The sequence below is a fragment of the Pseudorca crassidens genome, chromosome 18, assembly GCF_039906515.1.
Source record: "Pseudorca crassidens isolate mPseCra1 chromosome 18, mPseCra1.hap1, whole genome shotgun sequence".
Classification (NCBI taxonomy): domain Eukaryota; kingdom Metazoa; phylum Chordata; class Mammalia; order Artiodactyla; family Delphinidae; genus Pseudorca; species Pseudorca crassidens.
The window spans coordinates 78,860,598-78,875,908 of NC_090313.1; the positions used below are offsets into that span (position 1 = coordinate 78,860,598).

Genomic DNA, 15,311 nt, shown 5'->3' on the forward strand with positions numbered 1-15,311 from the left:
GTGAATCTGCAAGCAGCGAAACTTGAAGGTTCTTTAATGATTACAGGCGTTAATGACTACAGCCGTTGTTTAGATTCGCCAGGTAAAAACAAATTCTGGAAATTTCAGTAGTTTTTGCCGGGCACGGAGAGGGTTGTTACCCGTTCACAACTCAACCTTAAATTTGGGTTTCAAATCAAACTGACACACTACACGGCTTCCATCCTAAATCACACGCACCTACGATTTCCATCTCCGAAAACGGAGGGCTTCCGCCCGAAACACGAGCAAATTATTTCAAAGGGCGGGGGTCCCAAACGAGACGCACATGGGGCCCCTGAGGCCACAGCTCGGGTGGGCGCGGTCGCCCTGCGGGGAGCCTCCCCCGGGAGCCTCAGTCAGCCAGAGCCGCGCCACGCCCTCGCCGGCCGCCAGGAGGCGCTGCACACTGCGCCTGCACGCTCCCTCCGCTCACTTCCGCCGCCCGCTACCCCGCCCCTTCCGCCGCCCGCCGAGCAGGCCACGCCCATTCATGCCCCGCCCCCGGCGGCGGTGGAAGCGGACGCAATGCGACGGGGGCGGGGCCGGGCGCGGGCGCGACGCGGGTCGGGGAGGGGACGGGGCGGAGGCGGGGGCGGGGCGCCGAGCCGCGGGGAGTGCCCGAGTAGACGCTGCTGCTGCTGCTGCCTCCGCCGCCGCCGCCGTCGCCGCCGCCGGGGGTCTGGCGTGCCCCGCCACCCCGGGCAGCTGGGTGCCGAGGCAGCCGGCGGAACATGGCGCCCTGCACGTTCTGGCGCTGCTGCCAGCGCACCGTGGGCTGGGTGCCGGTGCTCTTCATCACCTTCGTGGTCGTGTGGTCCTACTACGCGTACGTGGTGGAGCTGTGCGTGTGTGAGTACCGGGCGGGGCGGGGTGAGGCCCCTCGGCGCGGCCTCCGGCGCCGGGCAGGCGCACTCGGTGGGCAGGGCGCTCCCCCGCGCTCGCGTGTGTACGCCCGAGCCCGGCCGCGGGGCCCGGTTAAGTCAGTGTGTTTCGGGTCGGCGTCCAACCTCTTAGACACAATGTGCTTCTGAGGCGAGGGAGCGGCGGCCGCCGGGCCCGGCCTCTGTGTCCCGGCTGTTTGCGGAGTTGACGTTCCCTCCGCCTGGGTTCCGAGGGCGTTCTCCTCGGCCCTGGGCCCTGAGCGCGGGCGGAGGGTCGCCGCGGAGCGCCCACGCCGGGGCCGTGGTCCAGCCGCCGCTCCCCGGACCCGCCGGCCTCCTCTGCGTCGCTCGGCGTGTCTGCCGCTCGTGTCGGTCCGTGCTGTCGGAAAACCTGGTGCCTTGGTCCCCCAGAATGATCTCGTCTGGGTCTACGCCGAGTCTGCAGTTTTCTGAAGGGCCCAGCAGTGTATACCTTAAGGGGAGAAAAGGCACAGGAGGTAGATGCTAATTGTCTGAATGGGAAGAAGTGGCACCACCCACTCTACTTGGAAGGGCAGAATCGGGACCCCTTGGGTCAGGGCCCTGCGCTGGTACAGCTCGCGAATAAGTACTTGGTTAAAACCGAGTTCTGCACGTGAGAGAGACTGCTTTGGCTCAGAAGTTTTGAGAGCAGGTTTTTAAATGAAAATACCCACGTTTGAGAAAGTTATTTTGTACCTATAAAACATTTAATTTTCAGGGAAACTATCCCTGCAAGTAGATCTAGAATAAATTAGTTGTGGAATACGTTTCCAAATAATAATGGAGTTCATCTGTTGCATGGGATTGTTTAGTTTCATCCTTTTGGATACCAAAATGTTTGCCGAAAATGTTTGCATCAATTAAAATTGACCAGATTTAGGTATTTCTTAAAGCTACTTCCAGAAAGTGATCATGATCATGGGACCCTCAACAGATTGGTGATGATACTTTACCTTCTCTTTTTGACCGCACCCCTCTGGCTTGCGGGATCTTAGTTCCTCCACCAGGGATGGAAGCCGTGCCCTCTGAAGTGGAAGCCCGGAGTCCTAACCACTGGACTGCCAGGGAAGTCCCATACCTATTTACTCTGAAGTGGGAATAAGATTTATTCCACCAATCTTATTTCTATCAGAGATTATTCCCTCCCTCTTCTAATTCCATAGTGGTTTTAAAGTAAAGGTTCTGAAGCTTTACTTGAAAATGTGCGTTTATGTTGAAACTGCACATTTAACCTGTAGATGGTTATCATACATATCAAAAGGTGACATCAAACACGAAGGGAGGGACTTTCCTGGCGGTCCAGTGGTTAAGACTTAGCCTTCCAGTACAGGGGGAGCGAGTTCCATCCCTGGTCAGGGAGCTGGGATTGGGATCCCACATGCCTTGCAGCCAAAAAACGGAAACAGAAGCAATATTGTAACAAATTCAATAAACACTTTAAAAATGGTCCACATCAGGGCTTCCCTGGTGGCGCAGTGGTTAGGAATCTGGCTGCCAATGCAGGAGACACAGGTTCGAGCCCTGGTCCAGGAAGATCCCACATGCTGCGGAGCAGCTAAGCCTGTGCCCACAACTGCTGAGCCTGTGCTCTAGAGCCCGCGAGCCACAACTACTGAGCCCACGTGCCACAACTACTGAAGCCTGTGCGCCTAGAGCCCGTGCTCCACAACAGGAGAAGCCACCACAATGAGAAGCCCGTACATCGCAACGAAGAGTAACCCCGCTCGCCACAACTAGAGAAAGCCTGTGCGCAGCAACGAAGACCCAACGCAGCCAAAAATAAATAAATTTATTTTAAAAAAAATGGTCCACATCAAAAAAAAAATTCTTAAAAAAAAAAGAAAACATGAAGGGAAAGGAACGTGCATGTGCTAGTACGGGGGAACATTCCATCGTTCTTCCCTTTACCCCTTTCATGCCTCTGAGCATAGGTGTCTCTACAGATGAAGGGAATGAGCCTGGTCCTTTGGTCGGTCACACAGCTGTTGAGTGGCTACAGGGGTATGACCCACATCTTTCCACTCTGCATATAACTTTTCGTGAGCCAAGAGGGTCACTGGAACTGTAATTGTTCTGTCCACGATGGGGAATTGGGGCAGAGCTAAGTGGTTGCCCTCTTAGGAGATCAGTTAGGCTTTAGGCCCGTCATTTAGAGATCACACCCCCAGGATTTCATTAAGTTAAAACATTCTGCAACAGTTAAGGCCCAAATGCTTGGCAGAATTTTGAAATACTCAGTGGTGACAGGTCTTACATAGGGACTGCGTTTACTGTTTCTAAGTTATCAGACTTTAACTAGGGAGCGTTTGGGAGCTGTGCAGTGTCACTGGCCTACATGGTGGAGCGTAAAAGCTCATTCACTCTCACATTAAAACTGTCTTTTTTTTTTTTTTTTTTTTTCTGCGGTACGCGGGCCTCTCCCGTTGCGGAGCACTGGCTCCGGACGCGCAGGCTCAGCGGCCATGGCTCACGGGCCCAGCCACTCCGCGGCATGTGGGATCTTCCCGGACTGGGGCACGAACCCGTGTCCCCTGCATCGGCAGGCAGACTTTCAACCACTGCGCCACCAGGGAAGCCCTAAAACTGTCCTTTATGCTACTTATGTATAATTTATTTTTGTATAAGCACAGACCATCCTACTGAGATACATCAATGTATAACTTTATAGGAGCTTTAAACTGAGTGAAGTGTGAGTTTTATTTAAAGTGCTGTTTCAATAATTTTTACAGAATTTTCTCCGTTTCTGGTGTTCTTTATCAAATTAGATGGGAGAGAATGATAATTGTATCTTTAGATATGTTAATTTATTTAATTCTCATAATAAAAAAAGTTAAGTGATTTGTGCAGGGTCATACAACTAGTAAATGGCATAACCAGAATTGGAACTCAGGTGGTTTGGCTCCAGGGTCCATGCTTTTATATTTAACTACTGTGCAAGAGTAGTGGGCTTGATTATCCAGATCTGGACACTCAGGGCAGATTTCAGTCTTATCTATAATTATTTATATAAGGTAATTTTTTCCTGAAAGGTAGTAGCTGAAGGTTCCTAAATATCTCAGATGGTAAAAATACATGGCCCACCGTAGGACATTTGATAACATAAATTGTTTATGAGAGGCCCTTGTTCCAGCCTAGCCTCTATAACTTCTTAATTCTGTAATTCCATACACATACACACATATATACACATACACATAGAAATATATATAATCAGCAACTCCTATTACTGGTAGGAGTAATATTGAGGATAAAGTTGAGTAAGAAGTAATGCATCTGAGATGGCCATCTCACGGGGTGAAAAGCGGAGAAGTAACGATGGAGTAATTAGTAATATTGGTCCTTGATTTTATTTTTTTATTTTATTTTTATTTTTTAAAATTTTATTTATTTATTTATTTTTGGCTGTGTTGCGTCTTCATCGCTGCTCACGGGCTTTCTCTAATTGTGGCGACAAGGGGCTACTCTTCGTTGCAGTGCGCAGGCTACTCATTGTGGTGGCTTTTCTTGTTGCGGAGCACGGGCTCCAGGCACACGGTCTTCAGTAGTTGCAGCACGCAGGCTCAGTAGTTGTGGCTCGTGGGCTCAGTAGTTGTGGCTTGCGGGCTCTAGAGCACAGGCTCAGTAGTTGTGGCACATGGGCTTAGTTGCTCCGCAGCATGTGGAATCTTCCCGGACCAGGGCTCGAACCCGTGTCCCCTGCATTGGCAGGCGGATTTTCAACCACTGTGCCACCAGGGAAGCCCCCTTGATTTTAAATTAAACTGAAATCCTTCATTTTTTTCCTCAAGGCTAATATTCAGACATATGAGTTTAGTTATGGGCGGATTGACCAACTTTTCCAGCTTGGTCAAGCTGGTTATTGTTGGGGAAAGTGCTAGTACAGTTTCCTAGGATTTTATCAGGTCGTTGGGAGCTGTTAGTAGTAGATGTGTACCTCTTATTTGGCATTTAGATGATCTGAGACCTTAAAGAGATCTTAGAGGTGATCTAATTCAATCCCTTTATTTTACTTCTGAGAAAACTATTACTTGGAAGATCTGTATGGTTTGTCCAAGGATGGGTATGCCTTTTATCTTTTTTCAGAGGATATGTAGGATAGAACGGTAACCTCTGAATCTATGTATCTAATAATTCCTATGTTTCCTGCATAGTTTCTTCAGATTTAGAAAGAGACAAGATAAATAGCTTAAACATCAACATTGAGCACACTGTCTTGACACAGTTGACTCCAATGTATTTTATTGATTTCAAAAGAACCAGCTTTTGATTTCACTTATTTTTCTCTATTGTTTTTCTGTTTTCTATTTCACTGATTTCTTGTCTTATATTATTTCCCTTTCCCTTTTACTTTGGGATTAACTTGCTCTTTCTCTAGTTTCTCAATATGCAAATTGAACTAATTGATTTGAGCCCTTTTTTAAGTGTTTACTCCTATATATCTACCCCAAATACTGCTTTATTTACATCCCATGAATGTTGATGTATTGTATTTTCATTTAAATTCAGTTAAAATTATTTTCTAATTTCATTTTTCATTTCACCTTTGACCCACAGGTTATTTTATAAGTATGCTATGTAGTTTGCAGTTACTTGGGGATTTTTCAGATCTCTTTTTGTTACTGATTTCAAATGTAATTCTGTGTGGTCAGAATTACTTGTCCTTTAAGAATTATGACTTGTCCTTTAAAATATATTCAGGCTTGTTTTATGGCCCAGAATGTGGTCTGTCTTTGAAGCGTCCCATGTGCATTTGAGAAAAATGTATTCTGTATTCAGCAGTGTATTTTGTTGTTTGTTGTTGGGTATTCTGTTATGTCATAATGCTCCATAAATGTCAGTTAAGGCAGGTTGGTTGATAGTGTTTGAATCTTCTGTGTTCTTGCTGACTTTCTATTTGTTTTATCAATTAATTACTCAGAGAGGTATAACAATAATTGGATTTGTCTCTTTCTCCTAGTAGTTCTCTCAGCTTTTGCTTCATGTATTTTGCAGCTCCGTAATTAGGTACATAAAATGTTTAGGATTGTTGTGTCCTCTTCATGAATTGACCCTTTATCATTATGAAGTGACTTTCTTATCCCTGGTGATATTGTTTGCTTTGAAATCTACTTTAGCAGATATTAACATGTCCACTAATCTTTCTTTTGATTAGTATTAGCATGGTATGTCCTTTTACTTTCCCCTGTTTAATTTTTATATTTAAAATGCATTTCTTGTAAGCAGCATATAGTTGGGTCTTGCTTTTTTAATCCAGTCTGAAAATATCTGCCCTTTCTTTTCTTGTTTTAAATTGAGCTTTAATTGACATATAACATTCATTTCAGGTGTCCAGCATAATGAGTCAATATATGCATGTATTGCAAAATGATCACAAGATTAGTTAGCATCCATCACCACACATAGTTACAAAGTTCTTTCCTTGTGGTGCAAACTTTTAAAATTTACTCTCTCAGCAACTCTCAAATACAGCGATATCACCGTGCTGTACCACCTCTGCCTTTTAATTGGCCTGTTTTGACCATTTGCATTTAACGTGATTGTTGATATGGGTAACTTTAAGTCTTATCATTTGCTTTTTAAAAAATCTGTCCTGTCTGTTCTTTTTTCCCTTTTCCTCCTCGTCCTGCCTTCTTTTGAATTAATCAATTTTCAAAAGATTTTAAATGATTTTGTATGATTCTGTTTTCTCTCTTTTGTTGGCTTATTAGCTGTAACTCTTACTTTAGTCATTGCTTGAAGGTTTATAGCATACATGTTTAATTTATCATACTCCACCTTCCACTGATATACCAGTTCACGCACAGTACCCTGTAAAAGCGTTCTTTCATTTCTTCCCTCGTAGCCTTTGTGCTGTTAGCATTTTATATGCTATGAAACTAACACTATATTGTTACTTTGTTTAGACAGTTTATTATCTTTTAAAAATATTTAAATAAGTAAACAAATCTTATATGTTTACCTATGTAGTTATCATTTCTGGTATACTTCATTCTTTTTTATAAATCTATATTTCCAACTGGTGTCATTTTCTTCTGCCTGAGGGCTTTCTTTAACATTTATTGTAATGCAGGTCAGTTGGTGATAAGTTATTTCTGCTTGTGTATGTCTGTAAAAGTTTTTATTTTGCCTTTTTTTCAAAAAGCAACTTTATCAAGGTATAATTTACATACCATAAAATTTATTTATTTGTAGTGATTTTTAGAAAACTTAACCAAGTTACGCAGTCATTACGACCATCCATTTTTAGAACATTTTTTATCACCCCAGTCAGATCCCTTGTGACCATTTGTGGTTAATTCCTGTTCCCATCCCCAGTCGCAGGCAGCACTAATCAACGCTCTGTCTCTGCATGCCTTTTCTGGACATCTCATATAAATGAAGTCAAACAGTAAGTGGTCTTTTGTGCCTCGTGTCTTTCACATGTTTTGGAGGTTCATCTGTATTGTAGCATATATCAGTATTTCTCCCTTTATTCTCTACTTCACATTCTAATTTGTATTTTTCTGTTTCTAAAATGCAGTTTTATTTAAGAATATATTTCTAGTAAGCCTCCACAGGTCACTTGTGCATTGAATTAGAATATAAATAAAAACCATACACTTTATTACGTTTAAGTATTTTAAAAATCCTGCTTTTAAGATTTATAGTATGGTTGGGTCCTGTTCATCTTTGTATCCACTAGAGAATCTAGTTACTAGTAGACTTTCAATAAATACGTGTTGAATCAAATGGAATCATACTCCTATAAACTCACTTGAATCATTTTTGAATATGTTGAACAAACATCCACAATAACAATTAAATTACAATTACCAACATATATTTCAACATTCTTTGGGGTTAAAGGCTACATGATATTGTTTATTGGTTCTGCAGTCTCTGTTTTGGATTTTGAAACAATGATTCTTTGAAATTGTGATGATACTGTTTTGAAAAAATCTGGCTCCCTAAATCTCATCCTCAACAGAGGACATAATTATAGGAATGACATGAATTAGAGTGTTTTTTAAAATGTTTTAATTTTGTTATTTCATATCTGTTTTTAGAGCTGGAGTGTAATACTTTTCTATATAACTTGCCTTTTGAAAGCTATTGTTAAAAAAAAAAAGAAAGCTATAGTGTTCTGCAAACTTCATTATTTGCATTCTTCATTATCCTGGCCTTTTTCTTTTCTTTTTTTGAAGAACAATTTTTTTTTCCTTATGACTGCTAGTGATTTAATCTGGTAGCATTTTCTGTTGATACTAGAAAGCAGATTGGTCTGAGAGAACTCTGTAGATAATACCCCAAAAAACCCAAGCCCAAACGAACAAAAAGAGCTTTTATTTTCTTCCATATAAACTGAACCTTCTTTGGGCCTTTAGTGCTTTCTTATAAGTCAAGGAAGATGGAAGAGGTGCTGGACAACTTAGAAACCAGGTTAGACTATTTGGAAGAACAACATTATGCCCTAGTCACATGGATAAAACTTTTTTTCTCTGCTGGTCACTTCCACTTTGTGGCAAAGAAGACGTCACATGCTAAACTCCAGCCTCTAATGTCTGTTTACTTGACATCTCTGCTCATATATCTTAGAGGCATCTCAGACTTATTGTCCAAAACAAAGCTCCTTTGAGTTTTTTTCTCTCTGCTGAACTGCGCCTCCTATCTTAGCTCAGTAAATGGCAGTTTCATCCTTTCAGTTCCCTGGTTGAAAAGTCATTTTACATCCCGTTAATCAGCAAACCCTGTCATTAAGTGTACCAAAATCCAGTTGCTTCTCACCACCACCATTGCAGCTATATTTCTTCAAGCCACCATGATCTCTGTCGTGTGTAGTAGGTTGAAAAACGTGGCCACAATAATTTCTACTTCCTCCCAAGAGGTGGAGTCTGTTTACGCACCCAGTGAATCTGGGCTGGGTTTGTACTTTTTTGACTAATAGAACGTGGTGGGGGTGATGTGTGAGATCTGGAGCCTAGGCTCAAAACAGCATGCATCTTTCATGTTAACTCTTCTGGAACGTTCTGGTCACCGTTCAGGCTGGACCACATGGAGAGAGAGGCCAAGGCAAGATGAGTTAAGCACCAAAGTGCCTGAGGTGTGGATGAGCTCCTGCCCCAGTCTAGCTGCCTGTTGACTGCAGCTCTAGTAGAAAAACAGCCCAGCAGATCACAGCCTGAACTGCTGATCCACGCGATCGTAGGAAATAATAAATGGTGGTTGTTTAAAGTCACTAAGGTTGGGGGATTTCCCTGGTGGTCCAGTGGTTAAGATTCCACACTTTTACTGCAGGGGGTGCGGGTTCAACCCCTGGTTGGGGAGCTACGATCCTGCATGATGTGCTGTGCGGCCAGAGAAGAAATGATAATAAAGTCACTAAGTTTGAGCTGGTTTGTTATGCCACATTATCACTTTATTTTTATTTTTTTATTTTTTTTTGCGGTACGCGGGCCTCTCACTGCTGTGGCCTCTCCCGTTGCGGAGCACAGGCTCTGGACGCGCATGCTCAGCAGCCATGGCTCACGGGCCCAGCCGCTCCGCGGCACGTGGGATCTTCCCGGACCGGGGCACGAACCCGTGTCCCCTGCATCGGCAGGCGGACTCTCAACCACTGCGCCACCAGGGAAGCCCATATCACTTATTTTATTGTAGCACCCTTATGTCTGTCTCTTCCTCCTCACTTCACCCCGATCTTCCCACCTGTACCCTATCTTCCACAAAGCAGCCAGAATGATCCCTTTAAAACTAACACCAGATTTGTCACTCTAGTGAAAACCTTGGCTGGCCTCCTCTCTTGTTCACTGGAGCTCTTAACGTCCTTACTGTGGCCTCTTCCCCTCATTACGTCTCTGACGTCATTTCCTTTCCACTCTTTTAGTTGTTCTGCCACACTGGCCTCCCTGCTGTACCTTTTTACTTGTTGAATGATCTTAATAACTCATTTAGCCTCTCTGAATTTGTCCCTATGGTATAAAACGGGGTAATGCCTGTCTTACAGAATCACGTAACGTTCTTAGCAGGGTAAGCTTTCAAATGTTACTGGGGGTGGGGAGAGATGTAAATAGCCACGAGCATACTTTTTCTTGCCTTCCCTTTTTCGGCAGGAAGTGTTTTTTTTAATTCTTAGCGTTGTGTTCCCCCCATGCCCACACACAGTCTTAAGTGAGTGAAGGAGCACATTCTCACACTTTTTAAAAAACCGGCTGCATTTGAAGATCCTGTTGTAAAAGTGGGTTCCTGTTTTGCTATGAGCTTGTGATAGTGTCAGTAGTGTGCATGTGGGAGAACTGTTGTCAAAGGGGGGAGCTCGCCACACCATCATCACGCGGGACTTTAAGAAGATTAGTGCCTGCTGCTATTCCTGGGAGCAGGTGAGCTACACAGATTTACATACTGCTGAGACATGCGGCACATCTTCTTGAGCAGATGGGCACCTACACTTCAGTAACTGAAATAGTCACAAATAATGGGGATTATGGTTTCATGAAGAAGCGATTTCTCTAAGACAAGAGGTCCGTAAGTCTTGATGATAAGGATTTCTTTTAATTGTTTTTAAAACATCTCTCTTCTCTCTGTTCTTTCACTCTTCCCGGTGCTGCGTTATACTCACTAACGTGAACTGTGGCCCACCCAGCTGGACTCATAGGAGGGACAGTGATTATTAACATACTGACTGAACATGAGCTGATTAAACGTGAAGTCCTCAGGGAAGCCTTTTAAACTACTTGCACGGAAAGGATGTCATCAGCACCTGAAGGAAATAATACCAGCACACCAAAATGTTAGCAGTGGTGTCAGCGTTAAGCAAGGAGGTGTGGCGTCGTGGCTGCGGCACACATCACGTACACACGTGCCCTGGCCTCCTGACGGTCCGCTCTTCCCCCACCCTCCAAAGAGCCAGAGTGAATCTTTTAAAGTCGAAGTCAAGATCTTTAGTCCTCTGCATGCTCCAGTGGCTTCCTCCTTTGCTCTTAATGAAATCCAGAGCTCTTTCCGGAGCCTGTGAGGCCCTTAGTGCCTTGGCCCGCCCCTGCTTCTGACTCATCTCTTCCTTCACTCATTCTGCTTCAGCCAGCCAGCCCTCCGTACATCTCAGGCCTTGCGTGGTCCCACCTGAGAACCTTTGTACTTACTCTTCCTTCTGCCTGGCATGCTTTCCTCCCGGATTTCCACAAGCCTAGCTCTCTCACTTCATCTAGATTTCTGTGGAGATATTCCCCCATCAAAGAGGCTTTCCTGACTACCCTATATAAAATAAGTACTTCCTCTTTCACTTTCTCCTTACCCTGCTTTGTGGTTCCTCATAGCACTTATTAATTCTTGACATGTAGTTGTTTGCGTTTCTCTCCTGATAAGTGTGTTCACTGCTTTATTTCCAGAACCTAAAACAGGTCCTGTGTAATGTGTACTCAATAGATTCATTGAATGAGTGAATTGATTGTGTTTCTGCCACTTCCCGTCCTAGTACAAGAGGGAGAATTGGAATGTATTCACAGAGTAGATAACCCACAATTTCAAATACAGATACTCTCCTGACCTTAAAAACATCCCTATGCTTATTTCAACCTAAATAAAATGTGAATTTTGTTTAAGAAAAAAAAATCTCTATGTTATTTTAGTAATGTAACAAACATGGACTGTTTAGTGTTCCAGGTACTGTATTTGACACTGTGGATTCAAAAATGTATAAATGCACGTTGTCAGATTCATTTGGACTTTATATAATGGTCTCTATCGTTATTTTCACAGTGCTAATTTGCACATTACACATTTTAAGAAGCCCTGCTGTAACTAAGTATGTAAATTTGTTTAATCCAGTAGTTTTCTAAATTCTTTTTTGCCGTAGAATTCTTTTTCATGAAACATCTATTTAAATCCTTTTAGACTAAGACAGTTGTTGACCTTTGGGAACAAAGCTCCATTAGTGGTGTTGGGGGTGGTAAGCGATCAGAACTGAAGGGACTTGTGCCTCTGAAGGAAATGGTGTTAGCAGTGGATGTAAAGGGTAATAACTAATTCCTTCTACTTTTGTTACTTGAGTCATCATATTAATACATTTAGGAAGAAAAATCATGATTTCTGTAGATGCCAAAAAGATATTTGAAAAATCCAACATCCATACCCGATTAAAAACATAATAAAATACGAGTAAACGGTTACCTTTCAAACAAAATTGCACACACACAAAATACTTAATTTCCACTAAAACCAGCAGTAAATACATATCACTGTGTCCATTGCTATGTATTGAATAACATTGTATTGACAAAACCAGTTACCACATTCAATCAAGAGAGAATAATTAGAAGCATAAGATATTGGAAAGGAAGAGGGAAAGCTATTTCTACATGCAGATGACGTGATAGTGTATGTTGAAAAGCCAAGAGAGTCAATAACAACAGAACACCTAAACAAAAGGAATTGAGTAAAATGGCAGGATACAGAATTAGCAGACAAAACCCAATACTTTCTATACGTACACAGTAAATAAAATAATGAATAATTGAAAATATGCTAGAAGTCAAGTCTCCATTTCCAATAACATCAAAAAGATAAAATACTTAAGAAACTCAAGAAAAATGCCAGGTCTATAGGAGGAAAGCATTTCTGAAAAACATAGAAGTAGACTTGAACAAATGGGAAAACATTACGTATTTCATGTTCATGAATAGAATAACTCGGCATTACGAAGACTTCAGTTCTCCCCAATTTAATGCATAAATCCAGTCCCAGTAAATGGTTTTTTGTTTTGTTTTTTCTGGCACTAGACAAGTTGATCCTAAAGGTCACATGGAAAAATAAACAAGAAAGAGCAACCAAGAAATCTCTGAAAGAATGATAAAGAGTGCAAAACATCACTTGATTTTAAACCACAAATCGCTATAATTAAAACTGTGAGAGCAGGGGGTGTAAAAAAGAACTCTGTCTACTTTCTGTTCAGTTTTGCTATGAACCTAAAACTGCTCTAAAAAATAAAATCTGTTATAAAAATTGTGTACCAGTTGTATGGTATGATGTGTGGACAGACATATTGGCCAATGGAATAGAATAGAATGTCCAGAAATAGACAGTAAATATAGAAATTTAGAATAAAGAGGAGAGGAGAAGGTGGGACAACTGGATAGATATTTGATAAGAGATAAAATTGGGTCCATATCTCACACTGTATTCCAAGATAAACTACAAATGGATAAAATACTTTTTTCTTATATTTTACACTTTTTATTTTCAAATAATTTTAGACTTGTGAAAAATAGTACAAAGAATTTTCATATATCCTTCACCCAGATTCCCTAAAGGTTATCATTTGCTACATGCTTTATCATTTATTCATTCTGTCTTTGAAATATTTGAGAGTAAGTTGCAGACCTTATGTCCCTTTACCTGTAAATACGTCAGTGTTTGTTCTAAAAACAAGAGTGTCTTAGTCTGTTCAGGTTCTTTAACAGAATACCATAGACTTATGTTGGTGGTTTATAAACAGTAGAAATTTATTTCTCACTTAGGGAGGCTGGAAGTCTAAGATCAAGGTGCCAGCAGGGTCTGGTGAGGGCGCACTTCTTGGTTCATAGATGGCCATCTTTTCACTGTATTGTCACATGATGGAAGGAGTGAGGGATCTCTTTCTTATTAGGGCACTAATCCCATTGATGAGAGCCTCACTCTCATGATGTAATCACTTCCCAAAGGCCCCACCTTCAAATACTATCACACTGGGCCTTAGGATTTAACATGAATTTTGGGGGAACACAAACATTCAGTCTATAGCAGAGAACATTCTCTTATATAATCAGAGAACAGATATCAAGGTCAGGAAATTAGCATGATAAAATGCTACTCTCTAATCTGTAAGCCTTACTGGGACTTCTCCAGTTGTCCCACTAAACCGTTGTTCTGCTCCACAGGCCGGGCCGGGCTCACACATTGCAATTAGCTGTCAGGTCTCTCTAGTGTCCTTTGATCTGGAAGAGCTCCTCAGTCTTGTTTTGTGTTTCATGACTGTGACATTTTTGAAGAGTACAGGCTTCTTGTGTAGAATGTCCCTCAAATTAGGTATGTCTGATGTTTCCTCATGTATACATTTTATAGCATGAATACCACAAAAGTAATGCTGTGTCATTGATTGTACTGTCTTGGGAACTGTTTACTTTGGTCACCACACAAGCTGGTATCAGCCAAGTTTCTCCATTCTGTAAAGGTACAGTTTTCCTTGTAATTAATACGTATTCTGGCAGACCAGACAACCCACACATATCCGTCTTTGAGGAAGGACTTGCTCAGTTGTGGCACGTGCAGTCAGCAGACAGCTTCCAGCAGTCAGCTCAGTTTGTTCAGTGTGACTCAGCTCACGCAAGGTCACACCCTTCCTGGGCGGTGGCATCCAGTGCTGAGTGAGAAGGGGTGGACTTCTTCAGAGCTCCCTGCCTGTGGCCAAAGCTTGGATAGGCCTGAACTATAGTGAGACGTCTACCTCTGCCCAATTCTGCTTCCCCCACTTCCTTTCACACGTGTTGATCCCTAGTGAGTATCTTGCACCCCAAACTCTGTCTCAGCACCTGATTCCAGAGAACCCAACCTGAGACAAGTATCTTTGTGGGAAAATCTGTTCGTGATTACTTGCGCTTACTCTTTTTTAGCATCTGTTGAGGACTCTTGCTTGAAACAATTACTGTGCTGGTTGCCAAATGGTGATTTTTTAAATTCTGTGATTTCTTCTACATTTAATAATTAGAATTAAACTGAAAGGAAGAGCTTTCCCTCCTCCCCATTTATTTATTTATTCATTCATTTACATCATCCTGCTCTCATGGGTTCTTATTTTATGGATTATAACATATCATTTATTTTTTATAAACTTATTATTTATTTATTTATTTTTGGCTGCATTGGGTCTTTGTTGCTGCACGTGGGCTTTCTCTAGTTACAGCAAGCGGGGTCTACTCTTCGTTGCAGTGTGCGGGCTTCTCGTTGAGGTGGCTTCTCTTGTTGAGGAGCACGGGCTCTAGGTGTGCGGGCTTCAGTAGTTGTGACACGCGGGCTCAGTAGCTGTGGCTTGCGGGCTCTAGAGCGCAAGCTCAGTAGTTGTGGCGCACAGGCTTAGTTGCTCCGCGGAGTATGGGATCTTCCCAGACCAGAGCTCGAACCCGTGTCCCCTGCATTGGCAGGCTGATTCTTAACCACTGCACCACCAGGGAAATCCCTGTATCGTTTATTTTGTTGCTCAAATTGTCCCAGATTTAGCCAGTAGGAACCCTTTCAGTTTGGTTTCTGTGTCCTTTTGACATGTCACCATCATTTTTCTCTCCTTATCTTCAGGTGCCAGGAGATTTTTTTTAGGCTTATCTGATACTTTTCCTGCCCCTGGAATCTGCCATTTCAAAATGGACCAAATCTGAATATAAAAAA

General features: G+C 42.5%; 1 protein-coding gene across 4 annotated transcripts in view; it reads left to right on the plus strand.

The window, feature by feature from the left end:
• Positions 1 to 657: 657 nt before the first annotated feature.
• The window catches only part of ZDHHC20 (zinc finger DHHC-type palmitoyltransferase 20), a 73,202-nt gene continuing 58,548 nt past the window's right edge, over positions 658 to 15,311 (plus strand). Inside the window, exon 1 of one of the 4 annotated variants that reach the window (XR_010937069.1) lies at positions 658 to 870. Coding sequence is in view for 3 of the 4 variants with exons in the window: in XM_067713764.1 (XP_067569865.1) it covers positions 753 to 870 (118 nt within the window). In the remaining variant the exon portion in view is untranslated. Of the gene's footprint in view, positions 871 to 7,189; positions 7,312 to 15,311 lie in introns of those variants that run through there. The other 3 variants (XM_067713764.1, XM_067713763.1, XM_067713765.1) reach the window with 3 other exon arrangements.